Source organism: Pelodiscus sinensis, chromosome 5 (genome assembly GCF_052426305.1).
Source record: "Pelodiscus sinensis isolate ZL-2025 chromosome 5, ASM5242630v1, whole genome shotgun sequence".
NCBI lineage: Eukaryota > Metazoa > Chordata > Testudines > Trionychidae > Pelodiscus > Pelodiscus sinensis.
The window spans coordinates 7,056,995-7,084,574 of record NC_143056.1 but is presented as its reverse complement, the minus strand read 5'-3'; the positions used below and the strand labels follow the sequence as shown (position 1 = coordinate 7,084,574).

The 27,580-nt window shown below is 47.8% G+C and overlaps 1 protein-coding gene across 4 annotated transcripts in view; it reads right to left on the bottom strand.

Moving 5' to 3' along the window:
- Window positions 1–374: 374 nt before the first annotated feature.
- FRMD6 (FERM domain containing 6) overlaps window positions 375–27,580 on the bottom strand; it is a 203,478-nt gene continuing 176,272 nt past the window's right edge. For all 4 annotated transcript variants that reach the window (XM_089778277.1, XM_075926188.2, XM_075926191.2 and 1 more), the window contains 11 exons: window positions 27,493–27,572; window positions 25,392–25,468; window positions 23,278–23,464; window positions 22,536–22,691; window positions 18,256–18,321; window positions 16,733–16,801; window positions 15,277–15,451; window positions 11,956–12,291; window positions 10,434–10,565; window positions 6,727–6,818; window positions 375–4,036 (listed from right to left, as the gene is read on the bottom strand). In XM_089778277.1, the coding sequence (XP_089634403.1) occupies window positions 3,764–4,036; window positions 6,727–6,818; window positions 10,434–10,565; window positions 11,956–12,291; window positions 15,277–15,451; window positions 16,733–16,801; window positions 18,256–18,321; window positions 22,536–22,691; window positions 23,278–23,464; window positions 25,392–25,468; window positions 27,493–27,572 (1,643 nt within the window). In that variant the 3' untranslated portion in view covers window positions 375–3,763. The remainder of the gene's footprint in view (window positions 4,037–6,726; window positions 6,819–10,433; window positions 10,566–11,955; window positions 12,292–15,276; window positions 15,452–16,732; window positions 16,802–18,255; window positions 18,322–22,535; window positions 22,692–23,277; window positions 23,465–25,391; window positions 25,469–27,492; window positions 27,573–27,580) is intronic.

Here is a 27,580-nt window from a genome sequence, read left to right as displayed (position 1 = left end):
GCTGGAATGAAGAACCCTGTGGAGGTGAATATTTTCCTAGATTCCAAGGCCAGAAGGGACCATGGTGATCTAGTTTGACCTCCTGGATGAGAACTTTTATCAATACCTACTAATCCGGTCTCCTCTCAGTCTTGTTTTTGATATGCTGAAAGAGACAGAGCTCTTTTAGTTTTAGTGAGGCATTTTTCGAGACCTCAATTTTTGCAGAACTTCTCTGCTCCCTCCTATTTTTTCAACTTCCTTTTAAAAACACTGGACTCCTGCATTCAGTTCTGGTCTCATCCATGAGGATAGTTTCTCCACCGTCCTCTCATCAAAGAGTTCATGAAGCTTTACCAATGAGTGAATTTTGTTCACACTGCCAAGACTCATAGTAATGCAAACGTTGACTTTATTGGAACCTCTAACTGTACCATGAAAGGCACATCACAAACTTCAATGTTACAAAATAATTCCGCTATGTTTTCACACACGCACTCCCTCGCTTGTATTGTCCTGACAAAAAGAGCCTTTCACAGAAAGGATTATTTAGTTTGTGCATGCATATAGCTCATTATTGCAAACGCATCAATGTAAACGTCAGAAGGCAACAGACACCAGCTCCGGATGCTGACCATCTTGGGATTTCTAACTGATGCAGAATAAATTACTTTTGATCATACAGCTTTCTAGTACAAAGTGTAGAATACAAGGTACTGCCTTTTTAATTTACTTTACCACACATTACAAAGATCGATTTGCAACAATTGTGAGTATTACGACAAAAGCACTGACGTCTCTCATTATGGGTCCATGTTGTCTGTTCATGTAAGTTAACTGCTTGTGAATCCAAGTTAGAACACAACTGAGCAAAACCACCACGTCCGCGCATCATGTGAATGATTTCAGACTCTTTTTGGTAGGAGGATAAAGCAAAAAGCCCCAATCCCGCAATTCGATCCATAGAAGCAGACCCTCATGGCGTTCCAAGACCAACTTTAGGACTCCGCATGATTGCAAAAAGGTCTGTCTTGTACAGATTGGATTGAAGGATCTGGACTGAAAGTAGCCTGCTTTCTCAACTACATAAAGCACTATTTGCATAATTCACCCTTTCATCACATCCCTTCCCTTGTATTTTAGCACAATAAATAACAAACAGGGCTCATATCAGGTTGGGGTCTCTTCAATAATACGGATGCTTTACAACTCTCAGTTTGGCCCTGACCAATGTGCAGCACATGCCATCTCAAGGAAAACAGGTTTGCCGCCAATGAACACATCAGGATGGGGTCGGAGGGGAATCTTACACATTGCATGCCCATCACTGGGGAATTAACTAACAGAGGAGCAGGTATTTTGTACATTCCTTTTGACCACAGAAACTTTGGCTTATCAAATCAGTTGGCAAGAAAAAAAAATCCCAATAAATCAGACCCCATGAATCCAGAATAACTTTTCCTTTCCATTTTTAACAGTTTGACTCCGATAACCGCAACGTGATGGATCTGTTTATATTATCTGGTGTATGCATGTATCTCTAGAGTGCGTGTGTATATATTTATCTCAAACCCATCCAGATATACATCTGCGGTCAACTCCAGCGATACAACCCTAGAACCTGTACATCCCCTGCCGGAGAAGAGGTGGGAACATCGCCTGTGCAGGAGCTCAGTGTTACTTGGTAGCGCGGGAAGAACCTGCAGCGCCAGCAAGGTGGACGTTTAAGGTTCGGTGACTTTGCACACGGCCAAGTTAGCTCTGTGCTTTGGCACATGCCAGTGCGGAAGGGAAAACTGCGTTCCACTGATGCGGGACCTCTCCATTGCTCCCAAAGAGGCAAGGAGAAACGCTAGGTCCCAGGGATACGCTGAGGTGCTGTGTGCCAGGAAATCCTGCTCTCTAGTGAGGCTTTACTGCCCCCTACATGGGCAAGGCAGTACCACGGCAGCATCAGGCTGTATCTTACACACCATGCAGACATTAATTTTGTTATACGTAACGGGCAAAATTGCTGCGAATGCTCTTCCCTCTCAGGCAACATAAAGTCATCATAATCTTGGCAGCCGAGCGAGGAAAAGTAGCCAGTGGTTATAGAAAATCTGGCCGATTTTCTAGCAAAAATGTATCAAGCAGCAATGCTGTAAGAAATTTTGCAGTGTTCATTATTTGCTCTATAATACTGTCTTCCATATAGCTATAACACTGATTACATTGCCCTGTACCGAAAATCTAAAGTCCTTTTGGTTATCAAAACCACACCTGCATTTCTTATAAAAATATCACACTCCTTATTTATAAAATAACATTTTGTTAAGATAAAAAGTTTCCAGGTAAAAAATAGGATATATCAAAATATGATAAACTATGGCTGTAAAGTACTAAATCCCTAATTATAAATATTCATTTAAAAAGGCATTGTGCTGTAAATATTAGTTGCTGTAGTGCTTTACCTCCATATTTACTGATTGTGACATACCTGTGCATTTTAAATTCCATTCAGACACTCCATCTCGAAAGCTGCACCTGTTGCATTTCTGCGAGAACATCTTCATTCTTTTATCAGAACTACTTACATTGTAAAGTATTTAATGGCGCATGAAAAGCTGGTTTAAAATAAGAACAAAACTCTGCTAACTGAAAATAGTCTTGTTTGCAATGCAATTGCATACGTATTTGCAACAAAAAAGTCTATTTTTTTGCACCTTCCAGAAGGTTAGTGCTCAGAAAACAAAAACAAAAACGATTGTCTATACGTATCATTACAGGAAGGAAGCTTATTCTTTGTATAAAAGTATTTTAGAACAAAAATAAAAAAGGGTCTATAAAGATCAAAACATATATAAACATATATACTTTTATATATTTATATATGTATAGTATACATATTTAAGGTACTTTGGTCAGCAAACATTATTGCTACTTTATATAAGATCTGTTCTTTTTCATTTTTCTTTTAAAAAAAAAAAAAAAAAAGACCTAGAAAGCTTTCTAATTTCCCATGTAACATAAGCCTGACTTTTGTAAACATTACAGAATGCTGAACAAAAGATCTGTTTGGAACTATACTCCAAAGTAAATTTTTGGAAGACCTGGTATCACACAATATGTCAACTGCAACTTAACTTGCTGTTTTTCATGGTATTATGAACATGCATAGAGTTTCTCGTCTGGTTATTGCTTAAATCTCACCTCCTTGATACTGGCATTTAGGATATTTACATTTCTTTGGCTTGACAGAACACAACAAAGAAACTGATATTTTCTGTTTCGCATCTACACAAGCTAAAGCAACAGATATACAATAAGAGGCAATGGCATTGTTAGGGAAAAATCTCCCAAACACCCCTCAAAACAAAAGAAACCAAACCCCAAAGACAGGACAATCTCCACCAGAGTCAGGGGCTTTCCCAAGGCAGGAATAAGAAAGTTTGGATTCTCTTTGATTAGGTTAAATAAAGAAACGAGGTTGTGCTTCTCCAAACAGAACTAAGAAATCAGTGTTTTGCACAAACTATTTCCAAAGAAGGCAGAGAATTTCTCTCTCTCCAACTGACTAACTCAGACAGGGCTTGGTCCTGCCACACACAATTTCGATCCCTACTTTATGGGGATTACTCAAAGTGCAATGGTATTCAAGGCCTTGATTTGTAAAAGCAAAGAGCAAGATGCGTAGGGAGAAATAAAACATATGGCACCAAACATGTTTCCAGGAAACACCAATAGGTTCCAAGTCTTTCTAACAGTGCAGGCAGCCAGTCCTGCTGCAATAAAGCTTTGGAGCTTAAACAACAAACTCTGGGACTTCATCATGGGTCAGATCCAAAGAGAAATATTTGCTCGTTCTTTTGACCGGGAAAGTTTCTTGGATGTTGATACACCGCTGAGCCAAGCAGCCATTGCAATAGAGACCTCCTTCGTCCAGTTCGTGGCCACACCCAAACGTGTAGCTCTGAGCAGTGTCCGCTAGCTGCAAGAAGTCTTTCTGGTAAAGCCGGATGTCATCCAGGCTTAAGCTGTGCCGGTCGGTGGAAGTCTTTGGTTTTCTACAGGCGGTCTGTACAAAAGAGACGATTACAGGAAGAGCGTTAGCAGGACCCAGTCACTGATCTAACAGTTCCATCACTGGAGCATCTGACTCGGAAGCCAGACAGCTCCATGATGCAGTTGATGGTCTTTGCTCACTCTGAATATAACTCACACATTCCATATACTTTTGGAGAGATGGTGAACATGGCCAGGGATCAAGGCGGAGGTGGGGTTGGGGGGGGAGATTTTTAAAGGCAAAAATTGCAGTCAGCAAGATTCCGGGATCAAATTCTGATTCTGCTCAAGTCACTGGCAAAACTCCCATTGTCTTCAGAGGAGTCAAGACCTCCCCTTAGGTGTCTTCAGACAGGCGTTTGTATGGACCCAATATAAAGAAGAGGTCAGATGATCAATTCAAGGGGGTAGATTTCAAAGGACACCTAAGTCTAGGATAGTTGTTATGACTTCATGTAGTTCAGAAATGAGGAGTCCAGTGGCGCTATAGGCTTGGTCTCCGACCTTTTAAAGCATAAGATCACTTTTTGAATTTGAATGCAATGCAAGATCTACCTCTTGCCCCACCTCCTTCCCACCCGTTCTCTCTCACTCACCCATCCTCACTCACTTTTATCAAGCTGGGGGCAGGAGTTTGTGGTGCAGGAGAGGTTCAGGACTGGGGCTCGGAATGTGGGCTCCAGCTGGGCACAGCTTACCGCAGGTGGCTTCTAAGTGGTGGTGCAGGGGGATAAGGCAGGCTCACCCCTAACCTGGCCTTGCACCACTCCCAAAAGCAGCCAGCAAACTCTCTCCATTCCTGCCCCCCTCTGCTCTGTGGAGATAGGGTGGGCGGGGGGCCCTGACATCAGCACACACACCCCTTCCTCTTCTCATGCTCTGCACAGCAAGCACGAGGCTCCCAGGGGTGAGGGACACCTCCGAGGCAGAGGGCAGGAGCAGCACAGCAGTTCTGAGAGGGGCAGATGAAGTGCCGGCACTTGATAGCCTGCCGGCCAAACCAGTCAGGATCACCTGTCAAAGATGCCAAGATCGACCAGTAGATCCCGATCGACTGGTTGGTGACCACTGGTCTACACTCAAGGGGAAAGTCGACTCAAGATATGCAACTCCAGCTACGTTAGTTACATAGCTGGAGTCGAAGTAGCTTAAATTGCATTTTGGTGCCGTCCACACAGCGGGAGGTCGACGAGAGCATACACTTCGGTCGACTTCCCTTATTCTTCGTGAGGATGACGACAACCGGCACCAATGGGAGCACCCTCTCAGTTCAGATTAGCGGGTCTTCACTAGACCTGCTGATTTGAACCCTGGAAGATCGACTGTGGCAACATCGATCCTCTCCGTAGTGTAGACAAACCCTTAGAGGCTAACAAACACTTGATGAAGTGAGTTTTACCCACAAAAAGCTCGTGATACTTCCCCCTCTTTTTTTCTGTTACAAATTTTGGGTTCCTGTCGTTTCCATTCCAGCTCCCAGTTCATCTGAAGAAGTGGGTTTTACCCACAAAAGCTAATGACACTAGATATATATTTGTTAGTCTCTAAGGTGTCTACTCCTTGCTTTTAAAGTTACAGACTAACACGGTTGCAGACTTTTTGTGGAAGGGATTATTTGCAAAAATTTCTTGCGCAAAAGTGCATCCACACTACAAAAGTGATGTGCTTTTGCACAAGAGCACATCCACACTGCATGGATGCTCTTGTGGAAGAAAGCTCTGATGGCCATTCACAGAATGACCATCAGAGCACCTGTGTTTTTTCTGATAGGCTCTTTTTTGCGCAAGAAACCCGTCGAGCATCCACACACATTTTTGTTCAAGAACTCTTGCGCAAAAAGGAGTTATTTCTCGTAGAAAGAGGTATACTTATACTGCAAAAAGCCCTCTGTTCTGCTGTTCTACTGTTTTCTTGCTCAATAACACGCTTGAGGTGTGGATGCTCCGTGAGTTTTTGCGCAAAAACGGTAGCTATTGCGCAAAAACCCTGTAGTGAAGACATAGCCTGATACTTTTTAGTCTCGTTCAGTCATTCAGGAGAAAAAACAAGCCACATGGAGCACTGAGTCCGGGTATGTCTGTCTATACTAGAGTGGAAGGTGCAATTTTCAGCTCAAGCAGACATTCCCAGGATAGTTACACTGCTGTGGTCCTTGGAATTATCTATGCTCACAAAGCTAAAAGGTGGATGATGTTGGGGTGATAAGGAGACCGGGCTGCTGTTTGCTTCTGGATAAAGGAAACTTTCGTGGGCACTGTCATTCACTTCCAATATGGCAATTGGTGGGGGCCTTTCAGGATCAAGATTAGCGAGGAGTTACTTCAGAAGGGTGGTGGTTTGGTATGATTAAGCCATCTGGAAATAGGATTCGTTTACTCCAAGCAAGGAAAGCCACTGGGTTCTGGGGATTTGATCTCACGTTCTCATCAGAATTCCAGCATTCCTCGTTTCTGAGGGGGTGAGAAATGCAGTGCAGAAAGGCCTGCCAAGCAGCCTTCTGTTAAAGGCCCAGGTTTTGCAAGAAGGAAATAGATTTTTTTAAACTCTCAAAAGCTAAATTTTACAAAGAAATTCGACAGGAGTTTGGAGCAAGATACTGCATGGTTGTTTGAGGTTTTCCTCTCCAGACAGGTTTGTGTTTCTCTACTCAAGATGTGTCATTTGCTGTAGCTCCAACTGTATCAAATCTCCACGTGGGCCTACCTGTGGTAACGAGTCGCTGCTTTGGCCACGAAGTCTCACCACTGTTTCTGAAGAGCTAGATGTGGACGAGCTGACTTCCTTGACGATTAACCCTGAATTAGGAAAAAAGGAAAGAACATAAGAACGGCCAGACTGGGTCAGATCAAAGGTCCATCTAGCCCAGTATCCTGTCTGCCGACAGTGGCCAGCACCAGGTGCCCCAGAAGGGATGGACTGAAGACAATAATCAAGCAATTTGTCTCCTGCCATCCTTCTCCAGCCTTTGACAAACAGAGGTCAGGGGCACCATTCCTTATCCCCCGGCTAATAGCCTTTTATGGACCTAACCTCCATACATTTATCTAGCTCTTTTTTAAACTCGGTTATAGTCCTAGTCTTCACAGCCTCCTCTGGCAAGGAGTTCCACAGGTTGACTGTGCGCTTTGTGAAGAAGAACTTTCTTTTATTAGTTTTAAACCTGCTAGCCATTAATTTCTAAAGCCTGGCATCATTTAGCATCACCTTCTGGGGTGCTTTGCTATGTTGCTCCCTGGGTAAGTCCCCTGATGGAAGCCGCATTTAAAATTGTGAAGTCGCCAGATGAAAATACTTAGCATCCACACTTTGCCACATCAAAAGTGAGCCTCTTTAGTTGCTCAGGGCCTGATTCAGAGGGTGTGTCAGCCTAGAGAGCGTCTGCACTGTGTGTTTCCAATGCTTATGCTATGCCAACTGAACCTCCCTCAGACTCACAGGAGCAAATTCTGAGGCTCTGTGTATGTTGGATCTCCTTACATTAACTTCAACTCCTCTGCTGACACGCATGACATTGCTGTGTACGTATGTCCCTGAAGTTGTACATCCCTCGCTAAAAGGCCATGAGAAAGATGCAAGGAGGAGAGATGACCCCATTCGCCACTTCAACTTGCATCTTGCTCCAGCTCTTCAGAAGATCAGACTCCTACTGGTGGAGCAGAGAGGATTTCAGAAGCACTAGGAGAGACTAAGTATAGAGTCCACCCTATTGCCTCTGAGTGTGGCTCCTTAAGTTGCTTCCCTAGTCACAGTCAAAAGCTGAGATATTGAAACTAAGTCTGCATAATCATTCTTGTCGCTCTTCTCTGTACCCCAATGTGGCGCCCAGAACTGGACACAGTACTCCAGCTGAGGCCTAACTAGTGCAGAGTAGAGCGGCAGAATGACTTCACGAGTTTTGCTTACAACACACCTGTTGATACAACCTAGAATCATATTTGCTTTTTTGGCAACAGCATCACACTGTTGACTCATATTCAGCTTGTGGTCCACTATGACCCCTAGATCCCTTTCCGCCATGCTCCTTCCTAGACAGTCGCTTCCCATCTTGTATGTATGGAACTGATTGTTCCTTCCTAAGTGGAGCACTTTGCATTTCTCTTTATTAAACCTCATCCTGTTTACCTCTGACCATTTCTCTAACTTGCTAAGGTCATTTTGAATTATATCCCTATCCTCCAAAGAAGTTGCAACCCCACCCAGTTTGGTATCATCTGCAAACTTAATAAGCGTACTCTCTATCCCAATATCTACATCATTGATGAAGATATTGAACAATACGGGTCCCAAAACAGACCCTTGAGGAACTCCACTTGTTATCCCTTTCCAGCAGGATTTAGCACTGTTAACAACAACTCTCTGACTACGGTTATCCAGCCAATTATGCACCCACCTTATCGTGGCCCTATCTAAGTTATATTTGCCTAGTTTATCAATAAGAATATCATGCGAGACCGTATCAAATGCCTTTCTAAAGTCTAGGTATATGACATCCACCGCTTCTCCCTTATCCACAAGGCTCGTTATCCTATCAAAGAAAGCTATCAGATTAGTTTGGCATGACTTGTTCTTCACAAACCCATGCTGGCTATTCCCTTGTCACCCAGCAACACAGGTATGAAAACCCCAATTCATAAAAGGGATTGCAGATCTACAGCAATTGCCAGAGGCCCTCCAGGGAAGATGCAGAACCTGCATCTACTTCTAACATATTTCTGAACTGGTCATCAATGGTGTCCTTCAGAATGGGAATGGATCATAGAAAAGGAAAATCCTCCAAACAGCCTTTGGCTTACATTACCTAAGAATGCATTTTACAGAAGCAAACGGGTGACATTCTCCAGAACTCTGGATACATGCATATGCACAGTTAGTGCGAGTGCACCATGGTAAATTGCACACCCATATAACCAAGCAGTGAAATATCACCCGTAACAATGACTGAAACCGTACAATCAGGAGCCCATAAGAACAGCCAGACTGGGTCAGACCAAAGATCCATCTAGCCCAGGATTCTGTCTGCCGACAGTGGCCAGTGCCAGGTGCCCCAGAGGGAGCGAACAGAACAGGGAATCACCATGTGATCCCTCTCCCGTCACCTATTTCCAGACAAACAGAGGCTAGGGACACTATTCCTACCCATCCTGGCTAATAGCCATTGATGGACCTAACCTCCATTAATCTATCTAGCTCTTTTTTGAACCCTGTTAAAGTCCTAGTCTTCACCACATCCTCTGGCAAGGAGTTCCACAGGTTGACTGTGCGCTGAGTGAAGAAAAACTTCCTTTTGTTTGTTTTAAACCTGCTGCCTATTAATTTCATTTGGTGACCCCTAGTTTTTATGTTATGAGAGCAAGTCAATAACTTTTCCTTATTCACTTTTTCCACACCAGTCACGATTTTATAGACCTCTATTATACTCCTCACTTAGTCTCCTCTTCTCTAAGATGAAAAGTCCAAGTCTTTTTAATCTCTCTTCCTATGGGACCCGTTCCAAACCCCTCATCATTTTTGTTGCCCTTCTCTGAACCTTTTCCAGGGCCAATATATCTTTTTTTTAGATGAGGCATTCAAACCTGTACACAGTATTCAAGATGCGGGTGTACCATGGTTTTATACAGAGGTAATAAGATATTCTGTCTTATTCTCTATCCTCTTTTTAACGGTGCAAGTGCATGCCTAACAATACCAAGATACAACATGTTTTATTTCTTAACTCTTTGACTCAAGGAGAACAATTGTGTTTGCCTGATTTTTTTCACTGATGAAGACCTATTGAGCCAAATTCTGCCTTGTGTCACCCAACAGCTCCAAAGGAGAGAGACATGCTTGCACCAGAATTGAATTTGGCTGTCTATTCTCACTCTGTATGGAATTCACCCGTGTGCACAAAGTTTTATTTGGAGGTATTAGTGGGGACTGATGTGACGTGGTAGATAGTAGAGTTCCTGCCAGCCCACTGCAAAGGGGTGAATTTCACCCCGATGTAAAAAGAGGATAAAAAGATGTAAATTCCAGGCTACTGGAGTGAAACGTGCTTTTAAAATCCTCCCTCTCCAGGCAAACCCTTATCTTAAAGCGCCACTAAGGGTTCCAGTACCTCTGCGTTTTAGATTGACCCATTGCTATTGTGCACTCTCTTTGTTGCTGGCCCTTTGAGACCAAGGGAGCTGGAAAGCTTCCTATGGACACTCTCCTGCAAAAAGCAACGTGGTAGAAAGTTTCACCCCGCAGGTACATTCGTGGGGATCTGAGCTCATGAAACATTTGACTCCGGCTCTGTTGCAGCATTTGCCAAGATGACCCCTTTTCTATATTGCTTCTCATCTCCAGCACTTTGGTCTCTGCACACTTAGCGCTTCCACACGGCAGCCCAGAAAGCAAGGTCAAGCCTTTCCCCCATGGCATTTTACCCGAGTGCCCGTTAAACTTCCGGGATGTCAGCATATCTTCCGTGATGTAGATACACATGTCCGGGCTGACCTCCAGGGGCGAGTCCTGCGTCTGCTCCAGCTCCCGGGGGTCATCCACCAGCATTTCTATTTCTGAAGCAGAAGAGGAGGAAAAGGGAATTATTTTCAAACAAGAGGGTTTGGAAAAAAACCACCACACCACACCACCCCCACCCCTACCCCTACCCACCAAGCAGCAGCCAGAGGCGCCCTCTCTGCGATACAAGGGTTTGTCCCTACTGGCCAGCAGCATAGAGACCAGTACAGCTGCAGAGTGCCAAAAAACGGCACAGGTGTGCAGAAATGCTTGAGAAAATGACCCCCTATTATGTGAATTACGGTAGTGCCTACAGGTCTGAGTCCCATGGTTGCTAGGTGCTGTGGGGAGTAACTCAATGCACATTGACACAGCCCCTGACGGGTGTTGTTCCCAGCCCGGGTAGACAGCCCCGCACTAACTAGTGCGCTAAATATAGCGGCGTGAGCTATCACAAGTCTAAACTTGCCCGCCCCCTTGCATTCCCCGTGCCACAACATCCACGCGGCTGCTGTTCGTGCACTAGCTTGTGTCACTCTTGCACGAATATCTACCCACCTCCAGCCCCAGTGGGGACAGATTCCCAGTGGCCCACTCCCCCAAATTGTGCGACCCGCAGCGGGAAGCCATTGGCTCCTTGTGGTCTTTGGCCAGCGCTCCAAACATTCCCGGTTCTTGCCGCGGGGCCTGGATTCTTTTTTCTGGTGTGCTGTGGCCCTAGCAGCCAAGGGAACCGGCCCAGTGAGGATGAATCGCGCGGAAGAGGTGTAACGCCGAAAGCGTTCCCACTGCCGGCAGCACCGGGAAACCAGTCCGAGCCAGAAATACATTTGTGCCTACATGCAGCCTACTTCAGTGGCCACGCTGCGTGGGGATGGAGAGACGTAACCCATAGGGGTTGGGCACATGGATTTTGCAGCACAGCAGCCCACGGACGGCCTTAGGGAAAACGGCCCCCATGGCGAGCTTGCCTGTTGGTGCCTCTGGGTCCCATGGGCGTGGCACCCCCCCACACACTGCCCACGTGGGCTCCCCACCCTCCCTGCACCCAAGTGGGGAACTGACCTGATGCCCAAAGCAGCTGGCATTCCTGCTCCCCCTCCACATCTGCTCCTTTGCCCCGGGTACCTGGATGGAGCTGTGAGGGAGGAGGAGCACGGAGCAACACCGAGCCCCCCCTGCATGGGCATGGGTGAGGGGAGGGCAGGAAGCAGCAGCAACTGAAGGTTTGTTCGGACACCTGCAGCTGCTGGCAGCTCCGGACCCAGAGAGACAAATTCCCCCATCCCGTCACCCCAGCTCAGCGGAGACCAGGTACATGGGTGGGCAGGGGGACACCCCGACATCAGCCTCCCCACCCCCGCCCAGCAGACCGGATGCCCCCAGTCCCGAGCAGCGCGGCCCGGGGTGGCGCTGGGGGAAGAAATGCTCTCGGCAGGGCCTTACCGTCATCCTGAGAGTCCTCCTCCAGCCGGTCCTTCCCGCCGCTCTCCACCCCGGAGGTGTGGGAGCTGCCGTGGCTGGTCATGGAGCTGCAGGTTTTCAGCTTGCGGTGCACAGCGGGGCCCAGGAACCCGTCCTCCTGCCCCAGCTCCCGGGGCTTGGGGTCTGCCTCGATGCCGGAGGTGTGGGAGCTGCCGTGGCTGGCCGTGGAGTGCCGCGAGAGGCGCTTGTGCTTGGCGCTGCCCGCGCTACTCCCGCTAGCCCGGGAGCGTTTCTCCAGCTGGTCCATGTCCAGCTCCACCGTGTCGCTGATGTACGACTCCCGGTACTGCTTCTTCTCTGCAAGGCAAGCCGGCGGCACGGTCACTGCCTGCGGCAGCCGGGTGCGTGTGAGGGTCGCCAGCGCCCGGGACACATGCTGACACTGGGCTGGATTGGGCCCGAGGACAAGGACCTGCTTTTCCCTCCCACCCAGGCCTCTGTGTAGTTGCTAGGCAACCCTGCACGCTCCATGGACAGTCCCCTCCGAGCATCCCAGCAGGACCTGGCCTTTGGAGCAAGTGGCTGAGCAGACAGGCTGCCACACCTCCCCCCAACGCAACACAGCACAGCTCCACTACTGGCAGGGCCCGAGCCCTCCCCGCCTGTTACAGGCTGCCCTGGGTCAGATCCGGCAGGCAGGGAGCAAGGCACCGTTCCCTCCCTGCGCCCGCGAGGCTGCACATCACTGGAGAGGGGCCAGGAGAGGGAGCCGGAGCCAGAACCAGCCCCCAGGCAGTGAAATACCAGCTAACTGGGCCACGCAGGGCGCCCCCTCTTCATAAGACTCGTATCCTGCTGCCCAATCCCACCCCCAGTGCAGTAAGGCCCAGTCCGGCCCTGGGGATGCTGAGCAGTTCTCTAATTAGGGCTGCGTTTATCACCGCCCAGGGCCTCCTCCGAGGGCCTTATCAGTAGGCCAGCCTCTGCCCCCGGCCTGGCTCTCACAGCCTGCGCTGCCGACGCACAGCCCACGCAAACGAGGGCCTGCAGCACGTTTCTGCAGGGAACACGCTCCTGATGCAAGCGGGTGGCGGGTAACGCCAGGCCAGGCTCCGACTGGGGCCACACCGCACAACTAGGGTTGCCAGATGGTTTCAGAAAAAAATACCAAACCAAAAAAAAAAAAAAGACCCTTAAGAGTTAAACCAACAGCGTGGCCCCTTTAAGAAACGCTTGGTGAGGCTTTTTGGCCCTAAAAGGCTGCTGGTGGTTGCCTACATCTTGCCTCCCTGTGCCAGGCCGGACAGCTCCCCGGTAAGCACTCGGGTTGCCAGGCTGCCTCTGTATGGAGCTGGACAGCCCGGGATTTTTGCCATCTGTCCCGGGGGGGGGGGGGGGGGGGGAGAATCAGAAAATGCCAGACATTTTAGGTGTCTTGGGGACGGAGCCGGAGGGGATTTCGGGTGGACCTGGCGGCAGGACTGTGGAAACGGACGTCAGGGCACAGCCCCGCTCCGTGCCCGGCTAGTCGGAGGCCCAGTGCGTTGGGAGCACAGGCCAGGGCTCAGGGAGGGAAATTGCCTCCCTCTTGCCAACACCATGGGGCCTTGCCAGGGCTACCTGCAGCATGGCAAAGGGGCTTCACGTCTACACGCTCTTGCCTGCGGTCTGCTCCCAGTCCTGGCAAACAGCACGGAGCCGAGGGAAATGGCTCTGCACACTCGACCGGGGCTGAATCTGCCGCCCTCATCTGTCTAGCGGCTGTGCAAGCCGGCCAGCCTCACCCCACCGGGCACCCAGGGGTAGCAGCTTGGCGACTCGCATGACCCACCCTGCACACAGATCCTCTGGCTATGCCCCTGCACTCTCTCAGCCTACTGCCTCCACCTCCACGTGCTTCTAGACCGTGCCCCTCACCATGGTGTCTGATCTCAGCCACAGGGCTTGGTTTTTTGGTGCGATGGGGCCAGAGACCCTCTGCACTTCCTGGCCTATGGCGTGGAGAGGAGACGGCATTTCTGCCTGGCTTTGGCGCTCCTAAAGCCCCAGGGTGGGGTTTGTCCCCCGATAGTAGGAGCCAGGGCTGAAATGTCCCCTCTATTTCAAGAGCAAAAGGAGAAGAGCCATGCAGCCCGCAGGCCAAGTGCATTCTCCTGCTGCCGGTGTCCCGCGCGCCCGTGCGGGGAGCCAGGAGGGCAAGGCAAGCTGGGCCAGCTCACGGCCAGAGCACACCGAGCCGCAGGGAGGCTGCTGGAGCAGACACCGGCCCCCGGCACAGCTGGAAATGCCACCGCGCCCAGTCAGTCCTGCCGGGAGGCTGCTGGCCCTTTCATCAGTTTTACCCACCCTCCGCCTGGCTTATTTCGAGGGCTTTCAAATGCTGCTGCCTGTGAAATGCGCTGGCTCTTTGTGGCAGGAGCCCGAGAAGCAAGCGGCACCTCAGCCAGCAGCTGCACCCCACAGCCTGCCTGTGAGCTGACAGCAGGACAGAACCGAGCCCAGGGAGGGGTGTGCGGAGAGGCTCCGTCCTGCCCCAGGGCACAGCCACCTCTGCCTGAAACAGCTCCCAGGCTCTGACACGGACCATGGCTAGCACAGGAGGCGGCGGGGGGGGGGGCAGAACTCGGACGCGGACAGCAGTAGGGCTGGTCCACAAGGGTCTGAGGAAACACCGTTGTCATTGGAAGTAGCCCGGCCAGTGAATTCAGAGTGTCTCTCACACGGATCCGATTTCGCCCAAGAAACCCCGCTTGAAACTCCACCTGCTGGGATGCCGCAGGCCTGGGGACCTCAGGGCTTCCAGGGTCTGCAGCTCTGGGCCTGCCCACCAGTGGCCTGCCCCCCTGGACTGGGGGGGCTCGGGGATGTGGACCTCCCCAGCAAGCAGCCTGCCCCCCGTGGACTGCGGGGGGGGGGGGGAAGAGGGCTCAGGGATGTGGGCCTATCCACCAGGTAGCCTGCCCCCCTGGACCATGGGGGGGGAGGGGATTCAGGGATGTGGGCCTGTTCACCAGGTAGCCTGTCCCCCTGGACTGGGGGGTGGGAAGGGGGCTCAGGGATGTGGGCCTGTCCACCAGGTAGCCTGCCCCCCTGGACTGGGGGGACTTGGGGATGTGGGCCCGCCCAGCTTGCAGCCTGCCCACCAAAGTGGCCTGCCTCGGGAAGTTCCATTCCCTTTCATGGAGAATTTTGACATTTTTGGGTTTCCTCATGACTTGGAATCGCCCCTCTCCACCCAGCTCTAGACGGCAGCGGTGGCTGCTCCCCTCTTCGGAGTCGCACAGTTGTCGGGTGCGTGGGGGGAGGCGGGGGCAGCACACACCGTATCGCCAGCCGAGTTACCTTCGTTCTCCTCGAGCTTCCTGACCTGCCGCAGGACGGGCTGCAGATTCATGTAGAGGCGATGGCTGTTGCTGAGCAGCTGCAGGAGATGCCTGGAGCGCAAGGGGCAGCCGGTGTAGTAGATGAGCTTCCTGGCCGACGGCAAACCATCGGGCAAAATCTCAAATTTCTTTCCCTGCGCAGAACAAGGAGGAGATACCAATAGCAGCACCGCAAAGGTTGGTCAGGGGAGAGCCCAATTACCGTATTTTAGTGAATACATCCCGCACCCGCAGGGTTGCATGCACGTCACAGAGATCAGAATCTGGCTCTAGAACAGTCACAGATTTGGAAGATATGCAGTTAAATCCAAAGCTGACTGGAAGGAGTTACAAAGGGATCTCATGAAACAGGGTGTCTAAGCAACAAAATGGCAGATGAAATTCAATTATGATAAATGCACAGCGATGGACATTGGAAAACATAATCCCAACTCTCCATACAAAATGATGCCGTTAAAAATAGCTGTTAGCACTCCCAAAAGATCTTGGGAGTCATTGCAAATCGTTCACTGAAAACATCTGCTCAAGCTGTAGCAGCTGTCAAAAAAGCTAACAGAATGCTAGAAACCAGTAGAAAAGAGATGGATAAGATGACAGCAAAAGTTACAATGACGCTACGGCTATATAAATCCATTGTACACCCACACCTGGAGTACAATATGTAGTTTTGGTCACCATCTAAAAAAGACAATTGAATTGGAAAAAGTTAAGAAAAATGCAACAAAAATGATTAGGGGTATGGAACAGCTTCCATAGGAGGAGAGATTTAACAGACTGGACTTGTTCATCTTGGAAAAGAGACGCCAAACGGTGGATATGATATAGGTCTATAAAATAATGTATGGCACGGAGAAAATGAATAGGGAAGTGTTATTTACTCCTTCACATAACACATGAACTAGGGGTCTCCAATAAAATTGATAGGCAGCAGGTTTAAAACAAACAAAAGGAAGTATTTCTTCATACAAAAGTACAGTGAACTTGTGGAACTCCTTGCCAGGGGATGTTGTGAAGGCCAAAAGTATAACAGAAAAAATAATTAGTTAAGTTCCTGGAAAACAGGACCATCAAATGCTATCAGTCAAGATGGTCCGGACACAATCCCATGCTCTGAATGTCCCTAAAGCTCTGACTGCCAGAAGCTAGTAGTGGATGACAGAAGACGGATCATTTGATAAATACCCCTATTCTGTACATTCCTTCTGATGCACCTGGCATTAGCTGCTGTCGGAAGTCAGGACACTGGGCTAGACTGATTTGACCCACTACGACCATTCTAATGTTCTTATAGGTAGTTAGCAGGTCAATGGAAGCAAAAGATAGGAGGAAAACTCATTGCTAAAAAAGACCAAAAAAAAAAAAAAGAAAATATACTTTTATTTACAAAACAAAGGGTTCGTGACATAGGTACTCACCACAAATACAAGTTTTCCCACATTTGTCCAGGGGAAGTCATAAAGCAACTGTCTGTCTTCATCTAAATTCTGTGAAACAAATTACACATGGAGTATGGGATTTAGGAAACCCGAGACCGATTCTTTACTTTTGCTGACTGCAAACAGAGGAACAAGCTGCAAACAGAGTGGATTACTTGGGTTACCCATAGCATGCTCAAATGCTGAAGCACTGTCCTGTACAGTCTAGTGTAGGCCTGGCTTAAGTTCCATGAAGCCCTCCAAAGGGTGAAAGTCTCTGTGATGCAGGTAGGTCAGTCTGCACTCATTCCTTGTCTGTCAAGCCCAACAACATCACTGAAAATTCTGCAATGCATGCGGAACGCCCAACACAGCTCCAAAGAGGAGCTCACAGGCTTCTGACGAATGGCTTTTCTCTAGCTGACCTCTCACACCAAAGAGCCCAGACCATTCATGTGTACACCTTCAGCGCACCTTGCTCAGATAGACTTTTGTGAGTGAGTGAGTGGCTGGCTAGTCCCGCTCAGTGTTAGACACCTCAGCCAGGGAACTGTGACTCCTCACTTCATGCAATTAACTCTGGAGACCTTAATTCTACCAGAGTTAGTGTAACCAACCACCAGGTGGATTTGAACCTGGGACCTCTGACACAGAGTATAGGAGCCTCTACCCTCTGAGCTAAAAGCCAATTGGCTCCTAGCCAATGCTGTAGAGGTCTCTTGGTCTTAACTGTTGCTGTGGTCTAGGTACCACTTGCATTGCTCAATAATCACACTAGGGCTACGTCTACACTGGCACATCCTCACGCAAAAACTCTTTTGCGGAAGAGTTCTTGTGCAAAAACTCTTCCAGAAGAGAACGTCTACACTGGCATGTGCTTTTGCACAAGAGATGTGCTGTTGTGCAAGAGTATCCTTGCCACTGTAGACGCTTTCTTGCGCAAGAAAGCTCTGATAGCCATTTTAACCACAAGGCTTTCTTGCGCAAGAAATTCATGTTGCCTGTCTACGCTGGCCTCTTCTTGAAGAACTCTTGTGCAAGAGGGCTTATTCCTGAGCAGGAGCATCAGAATTCTCGTGCAAGAAGCCCTGATTTTATACATTAGAATGTCAGTTTACTTGTGCAAGAACATGCGGCCAGTGTAGACAGGCAGCAAGTTTTTGTGCAAGAGCAGCCACTTTTGCACGAGATCACACCAGTGTAGACACAGCCTAGGTGTGTGGGTTACATTAGCATCCTGCGGTTAATTTGTACTAGATGATTGACCCAAACAGTGATGGTTGAATTTCAAAAGTATCTGAGGAACTTCTGGTTTGAAAAGAAATGATAGGAAAATAAGGAGGAGTCAAAATGGCCAACGTCCACTAATGAAGCAAAAGTCAACCATTTTAGATCACGAAACCTGAGGTCTTCAGGTGAGAAAAAGGTTGCTCTCTTTTCGTTTCAGACAGCCTGATTTCAGTGAGATTCCACCAGCATAAATGAGAGCAAAAAATGCCTAAAGGACTCATTTAGACACATACCTGAAAGATCTGTATCCCCCGTGTTGTCAACCCAAGGGTCAACGAGGCTTCGATTTCCCTTTTGTCCTACAACAAACCAGTGCTTTTAGTAAACAACGCGCAATATACAGTAGACGTCATACAGCAGATCACTGAAGAGAAGACAGACAATAGCAGGGGTGGTTACATAATTGCACGTAGAGGGCTCAGGTTTTTGGACACTATGCAGAAAGGATTTGGGTCAGAATTACTGGGAGGTGCTGGGTGCCAGCAGCTTCCAATGGCTGCAACTGGAGTTGTGGACACTCAATCAGGCTCATACATCTATAAAGGAAAGCAGAGCACTAGCAAACAAACTCTGGGTGTGTGGTGTGAGAGAGTGTGATGTGTGTGCGCGTACATCTATCACGCACACTCTCTCACACACACACTTTGATAGGGCTCTACTTGTATGTCTAGCTACATCTATCTAGCTTCAGGGGGTAGCCAAGTTAGTCTGTAACAGGATAAACTTAAACAACAAATGGTCCGGTAGCACTTTAAAGACTAACAAAACATGTAGATGGTATCCTGAGCTTTTGTGGGCACAGCCCACTTCTTCAGATGACTGGAGTTTCTAGAACATGGTTGCAGGCATAAGCACACACCACTTGTGTCTGAGAATCGCAGCAGCGTCAAAACATCAGTGCATCCTCATCAAGAATTCCATTACACTGCCTGTCCCAACGACCTCAGCGTTTTCTAGTTTTGATTTCCATAGCCATATACTCAGCTCAACGCCTCTGCATTTCTGAGCCTGCATTTCTGCATTCCTATTTGCTACTGGGAAAGGTGCAGTCTTTGTCGCCAGTTTTCAGAACAACTCCCTGGATCACTTAAACCTACTCCAGCTCTTCCAAACACTGTGTGGCTATGTCTACACTGGCATGAATTTCCGGAAATGCTTTTAACGGAAAAGTTTTCTGTTAAAAGCATTTTCGGAAAAGCGCGTCTAGATTGGCAGGATGCTTTTCCGCAAAAGCACTTTTTGCGGAAAAGCGTCCGTGGCCAATCTAGACGCGGTTTTCCGCAAAAAAGCCCCGATTGTGAAAAAGGCGATCAGGGCTTTTTTGCGGAAAACAGTACTATGTTGTCTACACTGGCCCTTTTGCGCAAAAGTCTTTCGGAAAAAGACTTTTGCCCAAATGGGAGCAGCATAGTTTTTCCGGAAAAGCACTGATGATTTTACATGAGATCGTCAGTGGTTTTCTGGAAATTCAAGCGGCCAGTGTAGACAGCTGGCAAGTTTTTCCGGAAAAGCAGATGATTTTCCGGAAAAACTTGCCAGTCTAGGCACAGCTTGTGTGTTTGAAAGATCTACAGTAAACAAATTTACTGCTACTGTGCAGAATCATAGAACTGGAAGGGACCTTGAGAGGTCATCAAGTCCAGTCCCCTGCCCTCATGGCAGGAGAAAGCACCATATGGACCATCCCTGACAGGTGTCTGTCTAACCTACTCTTGAAAATCTCCAATTATGGAGATTCCACAACCCCTCAGGGAATTTATTCTCATGCATAACCACTCTGACAGGTGGGAAGTTTTTCCTAATGTCCAACCTAAATCTCCCTTGCTGCAATTTAAAAGCATTGCTTTTTGTCCTATCCTCAGAGGTTAAAGAGAATGATTTTTCTCCCTCCTCCTTGTAAACACCTTTTTAAATTTATGCCCCTCCCCCCAGCCATGTCTTCACTAAATGGAATATCGACGTTGCCACAATCGATATTCCAGAGTTTGATTTAGGAAGTCTAGTTAAGACTCACTAAATTGAACTCAGAGGGCGCTCCCATCAGTGGCTGGTACTCCTACTCCTGCAAGGAGCAAGGGAAGCTGACAGGAGCGTTTGCTCCCATTGGCTTCCCTGTGTGGAGGACGCGGGAAAGCTCGAAACAATGTACATTGACTCCAGCCACGTATCTTGATTTGATTTGCATATCCTGATTTGATTTGATCTTGATTTGTGTATCTTTTAGTGAAGACCTGGCCTTAATCTTCTCTTTTCCAGACTAAACAAATCCAGTTCCTCTAATCTACCCTCACAGGTCATGTTTTCTAGACCTTTCATCATTTTTGTTGCTCTTATGTGGATAAATTGGAGAAATTCCAGACCTTTCCTGAAATGTGGTGCCCAGAACTAGACACAATACTCCAGTTGAGGCCTAATCAGCACAGAGTAGAGCAGAAGAATGACTTTTTCTATCTTGCTTACAATACTCTTGCTAATGCATCCCAGAATCATGTTTGCTTTTTTTGCAACAGTGTTGACTCATGTTTAACTTGTGGTCCACTATGACCCCTAGATCCCTTTCCGCAGCACTCTTTCCTAGACAGTCATTTCCCAGTTTGCACGTCTGTAATGGATTGTTTCTTCCTAAGTGGAGTGTTTTACATTTGTTCTTATTAAACTTCATCCTGTTTACATTAGACCATTTCTCCAGTTTGCCCAGATCATTTTGAATTTTCATCCTCTCCCCCAAGCATTTGAAACGCTTCCCAGCTTGGTACCGTCTGCAAATTTTATAAGAGTACGCTCTATGCCCTTATCTCAAATACTGAAGAAGATATTGAACAGAACTGATCCTAGAACTGAATCCCGTGGAACTCCACTCATTATGCCCTTCCAGCACAATTGTGGATCATTGATAACTACTCTCTGAGAACTGTTATCCAGCCAGTTACGCACCCAACTAATAGTCGCTCGGTTGCATTTCCCTAGTATGTTAATGAGACTGTCATGCGAGACTGTATCAAAAGCCTTACTAAAGTCTAGCTATAGCATCTCTACCACTTCTCCTTATCCACAAGGCTTGTTACCCCCTTGACAAATACATGCTGACTTATCACCTTATTTTCTCCCAGATGTTTGCAATTTGATTTCTTAATTATTTGCTCCATTATCTGGCACAGAAGTGAAACTGATGGGTTGCCTTTATTTCCCTTTTTATAAACAGGAACTAAACGTTTTATAGATGGGCACTCTTCAGTCAGCTCCTTAAGTATCCTAGGATGCTTTTCAGCAGACCCTGGTAAACTCAAGACATTCAACTTTTCTAAATAATTTTTAACTTGTTTTTTCCCTAGTAAGCAGCTCCGCCATTTCCACATTATCCATAATTGTTTCTCTCTTTTCATCGGGAAACAGGCCTACTCTGTCCTTGGTCTTCCTCTTACTTCTAATGTATTTGTAGAATGCTTTCTTGTTACCCTTTATGTTCTAGCTAAACTAAGCTCATTTTGTGCCTTTACCTGTCTAATTTTGCCCCTACATACTTCTATTATTTGTTTATATTCATCCCTCGTACTTTGACTTAGTTTCCATTTTTTGTAAGACTTTTTTTTTTTTTTTTTTTAAGTTAAGCCAGGGCGGTCTCTTGCCATACCGCCTCTTTCCTCTGCCATGGAATAGTTTGCTCGTGTGCCCTTAATTATGTCTCTGAGAAATTGCCAACTGTTTTCCATTGTTTTTCCTCTTTGACTTGCTTCCCAAGGAATCTTACCTCCCAATGGTTTTGTCAGAGCTCATGTCAGGCTCTGTTGACCCAAACTCCACATTTGGTTGGTGTTTATTAGCTCCCTGAGCAGGGGGAAAGGAAGAGAGGCGAGGAGGGAAAATACCCACTGTTTTACTATTGCACCCAGGTAGCTAAAAAGCGGGTGAGCAAAAATTGGTCATTTAAAGTACAGACAACATGGAAAAATAAACTGCGCAGCTGTTTCCAGCCAGATGCTCCTTCCACAGCATTCAGCCTTCGAAGCCTCTTTAATAATTCATTCCATTGCTGGGATTTATCATATTTGTATTCGTAGTTGGCTGTCACTCTGTTCTGCAGAAGACAGACTTCTCCCCTTTAATGTGAAGACGATAACAAAACGCCTTGTGAAACATCAGACTGTATCAAACAAATTGCTTCGTTCCCAGGAGGAAAGAAATGTAAATTGGTCATGGGAGGATGAGAAATTACCCTGAAAATCTTGTCTGTTGCGCAGCAGCCTATCCACCCATCCCATCAGTACATCCTGCCTGCTTTTCATCTCCTCTCCTCTCCACTTTTAAAAATAAAAGTACTATAAAAAGCAGCAATATCCGGCCTCTTGGAGTTAAATGCATCACTGATCTGCCCCTAAGTAATGATCAAGTGACATCTCAGATGCAGCACTTCCCAAAGCATGCTAGAAATTATTCAGCAGCTGTCCCGTTTAATAAAAAGGGCCCCCAATCAAAAAGGCATCATCCCCCTTGCAGATTTACTGCCCTCTCTTACCTTATACAGTCTGTAGTAATGAACAGCGACATCATCCAGCCGGACGGCCTCCTTAATATATTTAAGATGTGCCTCGGAGGCCGTGAGTGCAAACTGATCTTTGTGCATATTGGGGATGTGCTTTAAGATGTAGTCTTTCCCTCGCTTTGTCAGCACCTGTTTGGAAGAAATCAAGAGACACCCCTCAGGGCCTGCTGCTTTGGAGAGGCAGGAAAACAGCCTCCTTTTGTACAGGTAGGTTTCCATGTGGGGTTGTGACCTACTGCACCTCCTGTTAAGCTATTGCTATGGAGCACTCGCACAATAGCTGAGCATCTCACAATTCCCTGAGAGGCAAGGCAGGGCTAACAGTGTCAGGGCGAGAATTAAGTGACTTGCCCAGGCAGACAGAGGGAGTCTGTGGCAGAGGAGGGAACTCAACCACGCGCCCCCCCCTCAGTGGCCTTTTGGGACAACCACCAGGCAGCATTATCATACGGGAGAAAAACCACAACCGTAACGCCCACGCAAATCTCTGAATGCAGCCGCCGATCGCTAGCCTCTCACCCATTTTCCACTAGGCACAAGCAGGCCCACCTGCAAGCCCCGCCCTGATGCCCGATCCCGCCACGCGGACTACGGGCAGCTACGATTGCGTGGGATCCTGCTCATCTACCACGCTCCCAGTTAGGGCCTGTCTCGTCCTGGGGAAGAACCCAGTCCTGCATGCGGGGAACAAGACCCCATCGCTATCCGCACCTACCCAGGTGGGGAAGTAGGCCTCTGGCTCGAAGTATTTCCCATAGTGCTTGTTCCTTTTGAAGTTGCCCAGGTCGGCCTGCAGCGCGAAGGCCGCCAGCAGGAAGTAGGCCTCCTCGCGCAGCATGCACTGGGAATGCAGCACTTGTTTGCGCAGGTGCCAGTAGTAATAGTACCTGGCGGTTCTGTCACTGCGGGGAGAGGGGGAAAGCAGAACCGTGAGCGCACACCACAGAACCAGCCCCGCGGGGCTGTGACGTGTAGCTGCCTTCAGCCCCTTGCCCGGGTCCGGGCCACGGGGGCTCTGGGAAGCCACACCGGGGCTAAATGCATGTGCAGGCTAGATTCTGAGCCAGCCCAATATTGGAGCTCCCTGTACGGGGCCGGCCCACAACATTTTGGCACCCGAGGCAGGGAGCTCGAATGACGCCCCCGTGCCCGGCTGTTATGTCCCCTGTGACTTCCTCCCGCCAGCACAGCACTCCCCCATCTCGGTGCATCTAGAGCTGAGAGGATACATATTCTCCAGAGGAGGGTGACCATGTGGCAGGGTCCCAAAAAGAGGGGATGGCTGGAAGGAAAAGGGGGAATTGGAAGGGGGTGCAGCAGGGGGCCTCACTTTGGCAGTGTGAGTCCCCATCACAGCGGCAGGGAGGCTGGTACAGACCCAGGACGCAGTGACAGCTGTCAATCAGCACCTCCCCGAGGGGCTCTCCCTCTCCCCAGGGCATCAGCAGGGGACGGAATCTATCCACTGCCATGGACCAATCAGATGTGGATGCAGGGGAGGGACCTATTGGGAGGTGGACCAATCACGGTTCTTTATGAGCTGCAATGTCTGCTCTGCAGAAAACCTGGAGTTTGCCCCCTATCTAAAAATATCTGCTGGGACAGAAGGTGGAGGATCAAACAAGAGGCAGTGTCGGGGAAACCCAGACCTTGGTAACCCTGCCCGAGAGACAATACACGAAGAGCACACGGTCCCAGCCAAGCTGAGGACGTCACCACTAAAGAATTCTCAGGTCAGGGTTTCCAAACCAGGACCTCTGTGTGCAAAGGACAGGGATTGCCCACGTATATAAACAGTGTAAAGTTCATGTAAACAATACAGAACTGAGGTTCTTAGTCACTTTCCTCTGTTTTCTTTGGTGAGCAATTTCCCCCCTTTAATTAAAAACAGGTATTCCCAATAGTCTGCAAACCCTAACTAGAGTCACAGCCAAAATCAAATATCTGAAACAGCTCAGCCCTCAGCTGTGGGGAGGAGACGCTCATATTCTAAGGCCAACCCTAGACTTGTCGGAAGATCGATGCTGCAGTGGTTGATCCTCTGGCGTTTGATTTAGTGGGTCTTTACTAGACCCACTAAATTGAACGCTGAAGGTGGCCCCATCGGGAAGTCGATGGGAGTGTTTCTCCTATCTACCTCTCGCTATGGGCACGGCGCTGAGGTTTGCTTTAAGGTATGTCAACTCCAGCTATGTTATTTACATAGCTGGAATCACATACCTTAAGCTGACCTTGCCCCGTAGCGTAGATCTGGCCTAAGTAGCGACTAGCTTAATATGAGGAACATAGGGCAGTGGTAGCTATTGCACATGCCCGTTTGCCTGTTCCTTATGTCCTCGGACCACAGTCTAATCTCACCTAGACACAGACTTTGCAAATGGGTTTATTTACATGTCTGTTTAATCCTAGTGCTCAATGATTCACATTGCTGGAACCCCATATTTTCAAGAGGTGTGCAGAAGATGCACATGCAAGTATGCACACCCAGTTGCAGGCACACATAGGTTATATAATGCCACACAACAAGCCAATGGATAGCTATGAGGAGAACGAGTTTGTGCACACACAGCTACAGTAAAAAACATTTTTGGTGAAAAAAATGCATTCTCTTACCACAGGGGTGGGGAACCTAAGGCCCGGGGGCTGAATGCAGCCCCCGGCTTGCCTGGATCCTACCCCTGGGTTTCCTCCCCCAGAACTGGGGAACTCACGCTGGTGAGGGGCGGAGGGTTTTTTTTTGTTGGTTTCTCACTCATGTGCAGCCCCCGACTGATTTTTCTGTGGGTCAGTGGCCCCCAACCCAAAAAAGGTTCCCCACCCTTGTCTTACCTGATCAGTCTACCATTTTCCACATAATATTGCACTCGAAAATGGATAATCATTGGCGGGCCAAACTGGTCAATGCCCTGCAACAGAGAGAAAGTATCGAGAGTTCCTTCCACAAAGCATATGAAGAAACCATTGAGATTATTATGTTTTGCCAAGTTTTCTGTGAAATCGCAAAATGTATCACACCCATCACATCCAGGAGGTTCAAAAAACAGAGAAGATGGAACTAGTAGAACAATGCAAGTCTGGCCGGGTTTTTTCTCCCCCTAAACTGGATGTTTTTCATGAAAATGCTTTAAAGTTTTCAAAGTTTTCTATTTTGGAAAGCTTCCAAGAGAAAAATATTCAGCCTGTTGACTGTTGTTCGGTGCCTTTTTGTTCCTTCATTTTCATGCTTTACCCCCTTCCCGCAAGTTGCCAATTTCATATAGCAACAAGGAGTCTTGTAGCACCTCATAGACTGGGGCATAAGCTTTCGTGGGCAAAGATCCATTTCGTCAGATGCACATGTCAGATACATGCATCTGACGAAGTGGATCTTTGCTCACGAAAGCTTATGCTCCAATACATCTGTTAGTCTATAAGGTGCTACAGGACTCCTTGTTGCTTTTGCAGATCCAGACTAACATAGCTACCCCTCTGATACTCAATTTCATATAGTCAGGCTATTTCGCTAAATGAAAAAGTTTCAGTTTCCATTTCAAAACAGAAAAGGTTTTGTGTTCAGTAGTTCCTGGATTTCAAAAATGAGGTTGGTGGAAATTGTGAGAAAAATTCTATGAAAGATTGAAGAGAAAAAAATTCATGTTTTGAAAAAAACCAACTCAACGCACTAAATGCATCACAAAGGTTTTTTTTAAATTGACAACATTTATAACAAGTTTCCAGCAGCTGTTGTCGGGGACAGAAACCATCCTTGTGTTTAGAGTTTGTTGTTTTTATGCATTTTTTCCCCGTTATCTCCAACAAGGCTGGACCTTTTCTGCAGAGATTCAATTCACATTTCTCCCCGTCTTTCAATACAAGAAACCATCCCCTGATCGCTTGTCTGAGGTCTCCTGCCCCATAGCTTAGTATACGGGTTGACTAGTTTTGACAAATGTGCCTGTTATCGTGAAGGTTAATTTTCTGGGATCCTAATGTAATTCTCAAGTTTCCCCAAATGTTCCATAATTTACCCTCCTGGTTTCCAATCCAGCCATATTCAGTTGCCATCTAGGTAATCTTTATTTTCTCCTGCTTCTCCCTTACCGATCGCTTAGGGAGGGAGAACTTGAGATCCCCTTATGCTTTGCAGATAGAAGGGGACACAAATTAAGACATCTTTCTGCTCAGCCTACACCAATCATCAGAAACAGTTGATTCGTTTTTAATTAATTTTGTATGTTTCAAGGTTTCCGCTTTGTCTTATAAATTCTGACTCTTTCAAACCTTCCCCTAAGTGTAACGGTTAGAGATGTTAAAATGAGGGTAATTGGCTAACACGCTAAAAAATGTCAGTGGTTACATTTCTCACAGCATGGGACGGCAGCCAGCTCCCTGGGAGCTGGCGTGCACCGGGAGCCAGCTTTTAAGCCAAATGCCCACGCCTACCGGCTCCCACCTGCCACCCTGCAGGGTGGAAGTCAGCTCCCTGAGAGCCAGATCGGGAGCCGCGTGTAACCATTTGGGTAACCATTGAAACGGCTACACTTTTACATCCCTAGTAACAGCTCCTGCTAGGGTTGCCAGGTGTCCGCTATTGGCCTGGACAGTTCGGTATTTGCGGCTTCTGTCCGGTAAAATACCGGACATGTAAAATGTCTGGTATTTTCTCTTTTTCTCAGATGGCAGGCTGCTTGGGACATTCTTCCCCTGTTGTGTTTGGCAAAGGTGGGGGCAGTGTGTGGGGACTTAAAGGGGCCATGACACTTTTTTTGTGCGTTTTTTTTTTTTCTGCTCAACAACTTTTCGGAGTTTTTTTTCTCAATCAATTCTTTCCCCCCCAGTGTTCGGCATTTTTTGTGAAACTATCTGGCAACCCTAGCTCCCGCTATGTAAAACACCGATTTTGTAGAGAGGACACAACTGCCCCCTCTCAACCAAACTCTTAAGGTCATACCTTGCTAGCTTCCTTCTTCCATTCCTTTGGGCAGTACTTGTAGAGCTTCTGTGATAATTCCATATACACGTGTTCATTGTCTGTGTTA